At 37.3% G+C, this 14,539-nt stretch overlaps 1 protein-coding gene across 1 annotated transcript; it reads left to right on the forward strand.

The window, feature by feature from the left end:
• The first annotated feature begins 3,830 nt into the window (after window positions 1–3,830).
• LOC146705552 (transmembrane protein 230-like) lies at window positions 3,831–14,347 on the forward strand. Its single transcript, XM_085463254.1, has 4 exons — window positions 3,831–3,971; window positions 5,395–5,509; window positions 6,158–6,280; window positions 13,576–14,347. Exons 2-4 carry the CDS (start codon window positions 5,408–5,410, stop codon window positions 13,714–13,716), a joined length of 366 nt encoding a protein of 121 aa, XP_085319380.1. The 5' UTR covers window positions 3,831–3,971; window positions 5,395–5,407; the 3' UTR covers window positions 13,717–14,347.
• The last annotated feature ends 192 nt before the right edge of the window (window positions 14,348–14,539 follow it).

Genomic DNA, 14,539 nt, shown 5'->3' on the forward strand with positions numbered 1-14,539 from the left:
CTAAATTTCTATATCTAGCAATACAGATGACACACTATCAAGCAAGTGATGGCTGTTGTTTTGTGGAAACGTGGGGAAATATGGGTCTTAATCTTCTGGCTGTAATGGTAGGGACTTTGTTTTGTATGCAGCTCAAGAAGGATCTTATCCTTAAGCAGAGTGACATTTACTTTCAGCTTAACCAAAAGGACCCGTCCCATCCCGGCAACAAACGGCAGGTGGAATTGAGTTTACTGTGAAAGTGTGAGTATAAATCACAAATACAGTGACATAGAAATGTAACAAAAAGAGAAATAGCAGAGAGAAACTCAAGGATGATGTCTTTCTGAGGACTGCATGCCTGAAATTTTGAGAGGAAGGGGAAAATACCAACAGTTAGCCTTTCTTCAGATAGTCCGTATTTATATGCTTACATAAATCTTAACAGCAAAAAAAATAGAATCATAAAAAGATAGTTCACAATCAATAGTTTCTAGATAGGGTATTATGAAAAAGCTGTAGTATATCCCAGGAAAAGGAGTAAAGGACCAAGGAGTGGACTGTTGCCAAAGTAAATGTATAAAAAGAAATGTTATGCAACTCAAATCTTTAGATATAGGTCCAAAGAAATCTTTGGAGATTGGTCCAAAGATTTATGGGTGACACATGGGGCCATACGCATGCATGCTATGGCTAAGGAGCTAGAGCAGGTTGTCAGCTAATCGAAAGGTTAGGTTTGATCCCTTGCTCCTCCAACCTGCATGTTGAAGAATTTGTGGGCTGGATGACAAACCCTGATCTGTCCCCAATGCAACCATGTGAGTGTTAGATTAAAAATGTACGAATGGGTGAATGAGGGTTTTAGTACGATATACAGTGATGTGAAAAAGTATTTGCTCTCTTCCTGATTCCATTTTTGTTTTGTATTTTTGTCATGGTTAAATGTGACAAATTTCAATATTAGACAAAATAACACAAGTCAAGACCAAATGCAGTTTCTAAGTGAAGGTATTTATTATTAAGGGGGAAGATAATTCAAACGTACACGGCCCTGCATGAAAAAATTAAATGGTAAAATGGTAAATGGTCTGTATTTGTATAGCGCTTTACTTGGTCCTAAGGACCCCAAAGCGCTTTACACTACACACAATCATCCACCCATTCACACACACATTCACACACTGGTGATGGCAAGCTACAAATTACAAATTTGTAAATTACTGCCCACATAAACAATAATAACTGGTTGGGCCATACTTAGCAGCAACAACTGCAATCAAGTGTTTGCTATAACTAGCAATGAGTCTGTTGCAACCCTGTGGAGGAATTTTGGTCCTCTCATCTTTGCAGAATAGGGTTTTTCTAGCTTGAACCGCCTTTTTAAGGTAATATCACAGCATCTCAACCGGATTTAGGTCAGGACTTTGATTGACCCACTCCAAAGTCTTCCTTTTTTCCCCCTAAGTCATTCAGAGGTGGGTTTCCTCGTGTGTTTTCGATCATTGTCCTGTGGTAGAACCCAAGTCCGCGTCAGGACAGGTCATGAACAGATTACCCACAATTTTGGTAAATTGCGGTAAATTGATGCTTCCATTTTCTTCCAGGTCCTGAAACAGCAAAACAGCCCAAGACCATCACACTACCCCATCATATTTTACTGTTAGTATGATGTTCCAAACACTTTTTCACACCCTTAAAATAAACACCTTCATTTACAAACTGCATTTTGTTTCAGTTGTGTCATTGTCTTCTAATATTTAAATTTGTTTGATGATGTTTAACAACTAAGTGGGACAAGCATACAAAAAAATAGGAATGGGGAAACACTTTTTCACACCACTGTAATTACCAATCCATTTACATTACAGTGATCGCTTACAGGAAAGGGCTATTTATGCATTACTTTTGTAGTTTGTATGCAGCTAATTCACGGATTTACCTTGGAATCATTTGCAAAGGTATGCCCATTATAACCATATTTTTACTTACACTACAATTTGGAGAAAAACCTTTTAGCTCTGACTCGTCAGGGTATGGGCAGGATATCTGGTTCTCAGATTTTTAGTAACCTTTGTGTTTCATGATGGGGTCTCCATAGGTCAGGCTTGTTCTGATGACGATCCATCCAGAAAATTGAGCTCTGGGGAAGTGTTTGGGAAGAATTGAAGGCTTCAAGCCCTTTGAGTCGTGTTGTCCAATACACTGCCGAGCATGTTTTGTTGTGTTATGTGGTGGGGAGCGACAGCTAACATCAGTTTGTGCTGACTGCTCAAATAGAAAAGCGGTATATAAGCCATGTTACATGCTACGTCCATATGATCTTCTGCAGTCTTGATGTGGGTGGCATGGATACCAGGAACCAAGGTTTCCAAGCAAAACATTGTACACTAAAAAGGTGCCTAAAGTTAATACCCTTTATCTTTCAGTCATTTTAATCTTGTGGTTTTTTTATAGATCATAAAAAACACCATGACTTGCTTCACCTTTTAAATTGCTACTTATATAATAACGTATTCTCTTTTTACAACAATATTTCAATAATTATAACGCACCAACATAATAGGTAGTTTCAACACTTTAGCTGAGAAGGCTCTTTACTTTTATGGAGGTGGAATATCGAATGAAGGACTTTCTAAGTGCTGGTGCACTTTCTGTGTGGAGTTTACATGTTCTCTCTGTGCCTGAGTGGGCTTTCACTGATTTCCTCCCACAGTCCAAAGACATCCATATTAGGGTGATTCTAAATTGTCTGTAGGTTTGGATTTAAGTGGTAATTGTAGTCTGTCTGTGCGTACTGGCAGCCTGCAATACAACATGTCTATCTAGCAGACAATCATTGTCTCTCATGTTAACTGTTTATGCAGAGCCACTGTATTGTACTGTCCACTACATTTTATACTATGTAATACTGAGACACTTTGTGGACATCTGATATCTGCTGCTCATTTATTTATTTTGACTGTATTTAGTAAATCATTTTTGCTCAGTTTTATTGTGAATTTTAGCTATTTTACTTAATAAATCCACTTTCTCCTTCTTTTGGTTGATCCCTTTGGGGGTCATCACAGATCATCTGCCTCCATTTTACCCTATCTCTAACAGCCTTTTCTGTCACACTAAGTTCTGTATATCCTCCTTCACAATATCTTCTCTTGTACTCCTGCCTGGGAGCTTCATATTTCATATTGTTTGGCCAGTATATCCACTATCCCTCCTCTGCACATGTCCAAACCATCTGAGCCTCATCTGTCTAACTTTGTCTCTAAATATCACCTAAGCTATCTCTCTGATATGGTCATTTCTAATCCTGTTCATCCTGGTCACTCTCAACAAAAATAACCATCACTAGAAATACACTGAGTGAATTTATGAAGCCAGCTTTTAAAATAGTTTTTTAAAATACTGATGCATTGTATTTTATTATTTTCATTTATATTTTTACATATTGAGCACCTTTAATTAGCTTTTAGCATAACATTCTGTTGGATTTTATTAAGAATTTTGCATTTGGGCCACCTTCATTTTTTAAATGTTATTTTATGTGATTAATTGAGCTCATTTCTTTCTTGCATTTTATTGTTTCCACTTTATTGAAATATTTGTTTTGCTTTGTATTTCTTAGATATGTATTCATTCTGCCTTATTAAAGGTATTTTGTTTTAGGTTATTTTTAATGTCATGCTGACATTGCTCTTTGCTCATATGCTTTTAGTGCTATTTTTTGTTTTGGTTTTTTTTCTGTTCCTTTCTTTTCTCATTTCTTTTCATATTTCTCACCGTGTTCATTATCTAATAGTTTGCGTGTTGTTTAAATTAACTGATTAGAAAGTTAAAACGAGACATTTGTGTGCGCATGCGCCATGACGAAACCAAAAATAAGGAAGTTGATGTAGTTTATAATAGGTGTAAACAATGCTGTGTTTGTGGCGCCGCTGAGAGCATTCCGAGCTACATGGACACAAGTGTGCTGTTTGTACATACCTCAGATAATGGTGAGAGAAGGAAACGCGCATTATGTGTTCGCGACTGTCTGTTAATGTTTGCTAGCTTTTGATAGCATAACTTCTAAATGGCTAATGTTCTAGCTAATTAGGTAACCAAAGTTCGCTAGCATTAATGCGCACTGGTACACAGTAAAATAATGGCGATTTGCTACGGTAAGTCAGGGTTTGTGAATTTAAGTGATGCTAGTAACTCTGCTTTATGTCGTATTATCGTAGTTCAGTGAATAAGGGAAGTCAATATTGCACACGCAGCCCTACCGTCTTATTAGTTACATATGTGTATATTATATTTCCTTTAATTTCTCACAGTGTTTTTTTTTAAATCATTCCCCAAATTACTAAAGTTAATTTTTCTTCATTTAAAAAATAAATGAAGAAAAAAAAAGTCATCAAGATAAGTCCCCCTGAAAATAATTTTGTGATTCACTACGACATTATTGACATAACCCTGAGCTTTCCTGATCACAAATGGCTCTGTGTCGAATCGATGTGACAGCTGTCAGCAAAATAACAAGATGTTTCTGATTGCTCCTGTATACTGTGTTGATATAGTGTCCACAGTTTTTATTCACTGACTTAGTCTTCCTTTTTGGGATCCAAATTAAACACAACACAGGCCTTAAGAGAAATCAGATCACAGGAGTACTCAGATTTCTCTGAGTTCTTCTGGGGTAGGTCAGTGTTGCTGTATTTATTTTGGTTTTTATATTTTCTTTATTTTCTTGAATGGATGCTGCGTCATGTGAAGCAGAATAATCGGTTAAATTGTTTTTATTAACACTGACTTGCTTATTCGCGATGCATACGAGAAACTGTGTGTGGAATAGAAGCAGTGACCCTCACAAAATTCTCTTGAGTTGTTATCTGCAAGGATTTGTTACTGAAAAGATGGGGGCGGGGGAGTTCCCCTATTCCTTTTCACAAAATCTCTCTTCTATAATAAATACTTTAAATCAAGCTATTCCATGACCTTGCCTGATTTGAATGTTAACCGGTTTATCTGAGGAAGTTATCTGTTCACTGTTTACATGTTCAAGCAGAAGTGGAAATGAAAAGAGCAGATGAGTGTATCCTGGTCACTGGCCTCTCTGTCTTTTTACTGGGATTGCCATTTCAGCGGCATTTCATGGTTCCTATAAAACGTATCTGTGTTGAGAGCATGTATAAGTTTGACGACTGTGATGGATGTTGAGTAATCTTTTCTATTTCTAAATGCTTTGGGCAGTTTTATAAATCAGTGAGCAGAATCCTTTTTTTTTTTTCTTTCCCTATCAATGTTGAGCTTTAGTTGTCAGGTTGTTTTTCTCTGGATAGATCAAAAATAGACGGCTCTCCTTCAGCTCACGACACCGAACGAGATAAATGTAGCCATCTTGGATGATTACCTGTCTGTGCTTCTCTCTCCAAACAGCTTCTATGCCATAATGATGACAACTAGAAGCAACATGCTCACTGCTGGAATATCTAACAATAAGGTCAAATACTCACGGCTGGCTGCTGCTGATGATGGTTACATAGACTTACAGGTGAGAGACTTTGTAGATTGATGACAGAATGTTACTAAAACATTTCTCCACCACCAGCAGTGATTTGTTTTGAATCGTTAAGTAATGATTCTGTGTAAAAGCTGAGGCCCTCTGTAATTAAAACGACTTTGCAAAAGTTTTAGGCATGATAAATGAAGCTGCTTTCAACAGTAATATCATGAGTAGGTCGTACATAGTTAACTTACAAACAAAGTGGAGTAAACGTGGAAGACAAATAATGAAATTACTGGGTAGTGTGATCACTGTTTGCATTTAAAAGAGTGCCAGTTCTCTTTGTTATATTGGCATTATTTCTAAATTACTTGCCAGGTAGGTTGTTCCAAGTATCTTGGAAAATGTTCACAGTACTTTGGATTTAGGCAATCCCAGCATCTTTCCATGTAATCTTAGGAAGAATTCATGATTTTGATATTAGTACTATACAGAGGAGCTTTCCAATTGTCATGGGGCAAGAGATATTTCTTGTTGCTAAACATGGAAGCAAGCTGATCTGGAGATGGGGAAATTCTAATTGCATTAAAGTAGATTAGATTGAGTAGCTGCCTCATGAAATCATATGATATCAATATATTCTGATGTACAAAATTGAAAAGTAACTATATTTTTCCACAATTTCACTTTTCACAGTTCAAGAAACCCCCTCCAAAGATCCCATACAAGGCGATTGCACTGGCAATATTCCTGTTTCTGATTGGCTCTTTACTAATTATCTTTGGGGCCCTTCTTCTGGCAGAAATCATACCGGTTGAGGTGAGTTTGGTTAGTGTGTTTAATATCTGTTCAAAAAAATTTACATTGATGGAGCCTTTACACCAAAAATAATTTTACTGTAAAGAAATGAAGGACTTTGTCCTTAAACAGAAATGATGTGTGAATTCACAGAAAATGTCATATTGTGCACTTTGTGAAAAAAAAAAAAAAAAAAAAGAAACGTTGAATAAAAAAAATAGATACTAAAAATTGAAAAATAAAAGTGTATTTGTTACTTGCTCTGGTGAAATGCCATAGGTTATATATTTTGTTATTAAGAAGAGTAAAACTTATGAAAATACAGTTTCAAAGTTTAAGCCTTTAAAATGATCTGCATTTTCCAAAGCCATCCTGTGGGCCAGATTGGGACCCTCTGGTGGGCTTTTCCTGGCCCATGGGCCATACACTGACTTTTCAGTGAAACATGTCTACAGCCTTTAGGTTGAAAAACAATTTCCTTGTCTGCTGCCAAAAAACGGTTAGTGTTTACCAAGTCATTTTCTTTTGTTCCTCTTTTCTGAAATCCAACGGTAAGGCTTGTGTCAGGAATACAAGCCCCCAGAAATTCATTTGTGAAGGAACTCCTGTCTGAGCCGCTCCTGTCTTCTTCTGTTTAAAACGTATTTAGAGCTACAGATGGGTGACAAATCAAAGGGAAAACAAAGATAAATGTTTAGCTTCCAAGACTTGGATTATGTCTCATCCTGGACTAACTACTATTTCTAATGGGGATTGTGATTAAATGTTCTTTTTAGTCTAGGACTATGCTCAAAATGATTATGAAGCAGGCTGAAAGTTAGGTTTTTCACTGCCACATGCTGCCAGAGCAGCTTCAGTGTGCTGTCATGTTATCACTGATATAACAACGCTATGCCTTATTTAGCATGTACAACAAAGACACAAGCCAAACATTTGTGAGAGCGCGAGCAGTGTGTCGGCCTGTGCTAAAAGGGTACTACTTCAGTAGTATTGGCTATAAGAGATCAGACCTTCAGATAAGCACAATACTTTATAAATATGCAAGAAAACTGTTCCTGCTAAAATGTGGAAACAACAAGCTTGTTTCACCATTTCAGGAAAAAATGCAGTCGAGTGCACCCAGGCTATGAAAGCACGTGAGGAGGTGATGTGCAATCCAAAATTAAACAAATGACTCACCTGAGCATCACTGGAGCAATTAACTGCACTCATATGACTGGAAGAGTAATCACAATACAACACGACAGATAATAAAACTGAAAGATATTTTATATGTGACAACAATATACAGTTCCTTACAGAGTTGGACTGACAATCTGGTGTTATCTATACTTTTGTTGTTAAAATGTTATGTCTCAAACAAGTACTGAATGCTTTTTATATTTTTAGTAGTGTGTCACACAAACAGTAAATATTGTCAAAAAAATTAAGACGTCTTTGGGGGTGCTATGGTTCATTTTGAGGTATACTTTTACCTCAAATTTCCAGGGAAAACTTTGCCAAAGCTACTTTTGTGATTACATTTGATTCATGCTGTGTCACTATTGTTGCAAAATAATGCTGCTGCTCCTGCTGGCACCTTGTGGCAAAAGATTCACACTTCAAATTAGGCAGTCTGTCAACATTGACCGGAACTCATTAGAAAAGAAGGCTGGAATATTCCCTTTACTTTGTATTCACTAATAAATGTTGCTGCCTGCGAGCTGCAATCACAGATACAATGTTCAGTACTTCTTCTATATCAAAAAAATGTAATTATTGCATAATTTCCATTGTGATATATTGCGTGTAATTGTAAGACTATGTTGCCCACCCCAAGATGGAATGCAAGTCAAATAGATATTGTCCTATTTGGGACTTTGATTAGTGTGGTGGGCACCTCTGTCTAACACAAGTTCAGTTTCTCAGAGGAATTCATTAAACCATGAATCGACCCCTTGTGCCCTGTGGATGGGGGCTTTGTTATACTTAAAGATGAGAGTAGGATAGAAATGTTTCTTCAAAGAATAACCATGATTACTGAGACCAGCTTTGTATCGATCCTTTGCGTGGAAATGCTAGAGAAATGCAACCGCATACCCTCGCTGTAAGGGTCAAATCATCACCTCTCTCTGCATGTTACTTTATGTTCGTGTTTCTTCTGCAGCTTTCCTAAGATTTATGTATCCAGAAAATGTTTTCTACATCATTTGAAGGGCATCATCTATAATGCATTTCGGTGTTTGAAGAATAGTTTGTAGCAGTTTTGGAAATATGTGTTTCCTTTCTTACTGACAGTTGAAAAACTACCCCATTCTCATTTGAAGGTGGAGTCACCAGCTGGTTAGCTTTGTTTACCTGCTTAGTTGAACGATAACAGGGTGTGCTTGCCAAGATATGAAACTGATTAATGAGCATCTTAAATCCACACATAATCTGAAATGAATCAAAACCTAAAATGACAAGTTAGGATTTAATTGGGACTCACGTGCCACAGTATTTCTGTCTGTTTCTATGTTGTCTTTGGACAGAGCAAGAATCACTATTTGCCTGTTTTTTTCTTTTTTTTTTTTTCTTTTTTTTTTTTTATATAGCTGCTGTCTGTATTTATATGCTTAGCATACAGCCATTTGTGTGATATTATTCTAAAGATGTAACTCTGACAAAAGAGAACAAATAGTCTTAAACCACTCCTCATTTCTTTGTGTTTTGAGGGCAAAATGGGAAATGAGTATAGCGATTTATGGAAACGTACAGTATATAGGGCAGAAACAGTTGGTAGAATTGTATTGAGCTTGTAAGTCACTGTTTGGTATGACCACCTTTATTCTTCAACACAGCCCAAACCCTCTGAGGCAAGCTTTCTTGCAATTTCTTTAAGTAGTCTTCAGGAACAGTTCTTTAAGGACATTCAGAGCTCTTCTTTGGATGTTTGCTGCCTTTTGTTCCATTCTCTGTCAAGATGATCCCACACTGCAATGTTGAGGTGCAGGCTTTAGGGAGGCCAGTCAATGACTTTCAGTGTCACATTATGTGTTTTTCTGCCTCAGCCTTTTCTTCCTGTTTCCCTTCCTCAAGAATGGCTTCTTGACAGCTACCCTTGTACAGAGACCATTTCTGATGAAGCTTTGGTGAACAGGTGATGGATCAACTGAAAGGCCAGATGCATCTCTCAGGCCATGTGCCAGGTCTTTGCTGGACCCCCCCCCCTATTTCTTAAGGACATAACGTTCAGAGACCGATCATCTGTTGTAGATGTTCTTTTGTTTGTTTGTTTTTGTCAGGCCTGTGCTGCTTTTGTCCTCGTCTAGTTTCTTCAAATGCCTTTATTAAGCACACACTGCATAGCATGTGGAGATACCCCAAGTTATTGGCTAGCTCTTTGGGAATAATATAAAATACTATTATACACTTTTAAAATGTGTTATCTTTGATATTTTTTGACTCATATGAAGTAAGTTGCTAGGTACTAGTAACAAAGGACCTAAAGATACAGTTTGACTGGTTGTTTACGAAGTTGTCTGTTATGTGTAGCCTTTCCATTCCTTGAGTTAGATGTTATCTGCCTGACTACTTGTTAACAGAAATATCTCAAATATCTAATCAACTCAGTATATCTAAAGCAACTCAGTGCACTTAGCCTTCAACTTAGAGAATGGTCCAAAAAAGAGAGCATATCCAGTGAGCATCAGCTGATAAATTTGCAGCAACTGTGTGATGCTGGCATTGTCAGTATGGACCAAAATCTCTAGAAGTGTTCTAGAGACTAGACCACAGACTCCTGTACCTTGATGAATCCATGCCAAAAATAGATAAGACAGTTCTGAAGGCATAAAGGGTTCCAGCCTGATTTGCTGACAAGAATAAGTAAACAAGACGGTCAACAGGGGCGATTTTAGCCCATTTTGGGGGTGCTGAAGCACCCCCAAAATGGGTACAAGGTCAGGAAGAACCAGGTAAAAAAACAGACAGGGAATAGTGACAGGCAAAACAGAAACTGTTAAACTGCTTGAGAGAGTTGATCACCAAAAAGTGATAGACAGATTTGCCAACCTCAAGGTGAGGCGACATAGTTTAAAATAAAATAAAAAATCTGCAGAGCCATATTAGTGCAGTAAAGATCTTTTCATACATTGTATACATTGTACCATAGGCAAAGTTGCCTCCATTTTTATAATTTTATTTATCAATATTTTGTACATTTCAAGGACTCTATTTTTGGAGTGTATTTTTATATATCTGTATTATATTATACATACACATTAAAAGTGAATCTCTGTCCAAAAAATGCACTCGGTTAACTTCTTACTCACTATGATCAGAATCATCATTTTCCCCCAGTAATTAAGGTTAGGATATGTATTTTTTTTTATTCCAATCCATTCTTCATTTGCAGCATTTAAATAACCTTTATCTGATTTGATGGTTTTGTTACTGACTTTTCAAAATATGTGTTTTGCTTTTCTTTCACAAATGTGGGGATTAAATTGTTTTAAAATGTACAAAGCAGTAATGTCATGTTTTGTGACGAGGACCCAGGCACATTGGCTACGTTCACACTGCAGGTCTTAATGCTCAATTCTGATTTTTTGATCAAATCCGATTTTTTTGTCTCCTCGTTCACACTACAAATAAAATGCGACAGCAAACGCGCTCTAGTGTGAACGCTCAAAGCGGCCCGCATGCGCAAAAGAAGATGTCACACACAACGCGCTCTGTTTAGACCAAGAACAAACAGTATTGTTTGACTGATGGCCGTTAATATAAAGACTTCGGACTTTACGTTTCCCAATTTTTGCTTTAAGTTATTTTGTTATTTACATAATAATGTAAATAACCTAATAATGATCCTTATTGCTGTTTTAGAGGAGCGGTGCTTCAAAGGATAGCTGCAGATTTCTGTCAGAATCTGCAGATTATACAGTACAAATAAAATGTTTACGTTGTCTTCCCAACAGTTTCACTGACATCTACACTGGATGGCTAGGAAGCGTTCGCGATGTCTTCTCGGGCGCTGATAATTGGCTTCAGTCTTGTGTCGGTGACGTAAAAGGCGGATTTAATGCGACTTGACCGTTCAAACAGCAGTCGCTTTCTAAAACATCGGATATGTATCGGATTCAGTACCACATACGAAAGTGACCCAGATCGGATTTGAAAATATCGGATTTGCGCCGTTCACACTGTCATAGCATGATCGGATATGGGTCGCATAGGGTCAAAAAAATCGGATTTGATGCGCTTTCGCCTGCAGTGTGAACGTAGCCAGAGAGACTTAATGAATTTAAAAATCTTATGATTTAATAAAGAAATTTGCAGACTTACTCAGAGATGGTAAAATTATGATGACTGATAACTGAGACGAAGACAACAGACTATGAGGACAGGGAGGAACAGGGGTTTAAATGCACCAAGGAAACAGTCAGAGGGAACTTTGGACAACTGGAGACATTTAAGGATGCAGGAACTGACAGACATGGGAAGACGTCTCATCGTGACAAGTAAAGTTTATCTTGCCTGGCTGGGCAGCTCTCTGGGTGCTCAGCACCCCCAAAGCTCTGATCCTAGAATCGCCCCTGACGGTCAATCTGCCAGATATTCTTGTTATACATGACTGTTTTTGGTACTATAAAGACACTTCTGTCTGCACTAATAAAGCACTGTTGGTATTACCCAGCCCTACTTTTGACACACAGTTGGAGAGCCAACAAAAAATCCAAACTTTCATCCTGAGCAGCAATTAAAACACCCCTGCTGCTGTTACTCTTGTTCTTAAATAGCTATAATTGAACAGCTGTCCTGAGATTTTATAGGCCTGCTGTCAGATTTGTGCTATGCTCTTGCTTTTACTGGTCTCAGTGCTTTTATGTGTTTCTGAATATAACTAATGATTTTGATATTTTATAGCTTGGAGTTTAAACTTCAGTGGAACCCCTCCTTTGGGGTTTTTGCTTCCTAAATTCATGACACTGAGGAGATAACTCAGCCTACACATATTCACATTATCAGTGGGAGGGTAATGTGAATTTTCTTTAACCTACTCTGCAGATGGTATTTGCAGAAAATTTGATCTGACGTGAAGGCAGCATCAGAGTATATGAGTCTGTTGTACTTGCCAGTTATCCCACACAAGTTAAAATGGCATATCTAATACTAGGAGATTATCCAAGGTTCAAGCGATAGATACTACAGCAATAGAAATCAGACAGGTTTGTTTGCAAGAGGCTGCATGGGTTTGGGGCTAAAATAATGTTTGATCTGTGTGTGTGTGTGTGTGTGTGTGTGTGTGTGTGTGTGTGTGTGTGTATTAGATAACAGTTGTTATACAACTGGAACCATGTCAAGGGCTTCAGTGAACATTGTGTTGGGAACCTTTGACTCAGCCTAGTCAACCATTGTAGTGGCAAAAACAAAGAAATTAACCAAGGGAAAAGAGGTTGAAGGAACGCAGCCAATTTAGGCAATAAATTCCTATTTATTTATTTTTGAAGAGTCAAGGGTCAGTTCACCCAAATTAATGCAAAGAGACTGAAATTAAAGATCTTTTTTTCACTTCCTGATCTTCTGGGACTTTTGTATTCTTTGCCTGTTCTTCCTTAATGATTGGAGCTTGCTCACTTCTCATGGTGGTGGCTCAGTTATCATGTGGCCTAAATATAGGGCATCTGTCATGCCAACTGAGCCATCACGTTTGGCGGGTGAGGAGAAGTCGCCTGCTGACATCCATCAGAAAAGGTGCTGTAAGTGGACACTTTACAAGACAGATAAATAGAACATTTCAGAAGCTTAATACAGACAAATGATCGACATTACCGCAGCCCAGTCCCTGTCTTTAAAAAAAAAAAAAAAAAAAAAAAAAAAAGAAGAAAAAACTGGTTGAGGGTTACAGTGACTCTGAGCACAAGACTGCCATCTGGTGGTAAAATTAAACAAATTAAACACATGTCTTTGGTGTTGATGGCCTTTGCCTCCTGGTTGTTAGATGCCATGCATATGAAATGACTTATCATTTACATGAAATCTGATGTCAGACTATGAAGTCATTATGGCTGCATGCCTCATCAGCGTAGAGTGTGTTCATGTAATGCTGACAGGCAGTGTTGAGGTAAGTATGTCAAAGCATGATGGAGAACATTAGTCTTTAATGACTTCCTCTTGCATTCTACTACTAAATGCAATATTTGGTATTCAGTATGTATGAAGTCTATCTAAACTTGGTTACAGAATGTAATAATGTGAGCATTAACGAGTATTTATTTAGGTAACTAACTGAAATCATAGTGTGTAAATTCCTTCTGATTACCAGATTTTCTTTATTTTTTTCTTGATGTTTTTAGCATCCCGACCGCACTATTCCTGTCATCATCATAGGGATACTCGTTTTTCTTCCGGGATTTTACCATTTGAGAATCGCCTACTATGCTGCAAAGGGTTACCGGGGTTACTCCTATGATGACATCCCAGACTTTGGCGACTGAACCAAATACCATCCAATCATCCCCTATTTTTCCTCATTGTGTATCTTGGTGCCTGCTGTTTTCTGACTGAATGTATGTATCAAAGAGTAAAACCATATAATTTTAGGATAGATATCTGTATTTGTCTGGGTGGGCTTACTGAAAGATTTATGGTGTGTGTGTGTGTGTGTGTGTGTTTGTTTTGTTTTTTTTTCTTCTCCTAACTTTCTTCCTAAAATGTGGCTTGTGTGTTCACATATCTGCCAAAGCTTTACAGAAGTTAGAGACTTTACATATATATGCAGCTTTATTAATATTAAAACACTCAGTGACTGGTGGATATCAGTCCATCTGCTTACCTGAAACAGCACATCTGGTTTTTGCTGTTACGCACCTCACTACATACATTAAGAAATGATCAGTGAGTATAGATTTTGACAGATGCCTTTAATTTACTATTCCTAGAGTGCACGACTGAGAATCGGTGTGATTATTGTATAGTACTTTAATGATGTACAAATAGGCATCTTGTATTTTAAATTTGTGGCTTCATAATGTGTTACATCGTAAAAGACGATGGGAACTTGCATGTCTCCTAAAGATTGTATTTGTATTGCTATCAAGATTTATTACTTTAATGATGTTAAGTATATTTTTTAACCAAAAAGTATCACTTCCCTTAAAAAGTATTGCCTTTTGTCTACATTTGCTTGGTTTTGAATATTTACCAAAATGTTATTTTGCATACACTTGCTGGAGTTAAAAATATTAACAACAATAAAAATGAGACTACAAATCTACAAAAAAGTTTGTTTTTTGTTTTTTTTATCCTTTGTGATTGTTG

The sequence above is a fragment of the Copadichromis virginalis genome, linkage group LG7, assembly GCF_057382275.1.
Source record: "Copadichromis virginalis isolate Kocher_CV1m ecotype Utaka linkage group LG7, C_Virginalis_male_GT1.1, whole genome shotgun sequence".
NCBI classification, from domain to species: domain Eukaryota; kingdom Metazoa; phylum Chordata; class Actinopteri; order Cichliformes; family Cichlidae; genus Copadichromis; species Copadichromis virginalis.

Coding starts and splice junctions, on each gene's coding strand:
- LOC146705552 (XM_085463254.1), top strand. CDS start 5,408: ATGATGACAACTAGAAGCAACATGCTCACTGCTGGAATATCTAACAAT. Junction 5,510..6,157: donor ATGGTTACATAGACTTACAG/GTGAGAGACTTT, acceptor CACTTTTCACAG/TTCAAGAAACCCCCTCCAAA. Junction 6,281..13,575: donor CAGAAATCATACCGGTTGAG/GTGAGTTTGGTT, acceptor TGATGTTTTTAG/CATCCCGACCGCACTATTCC.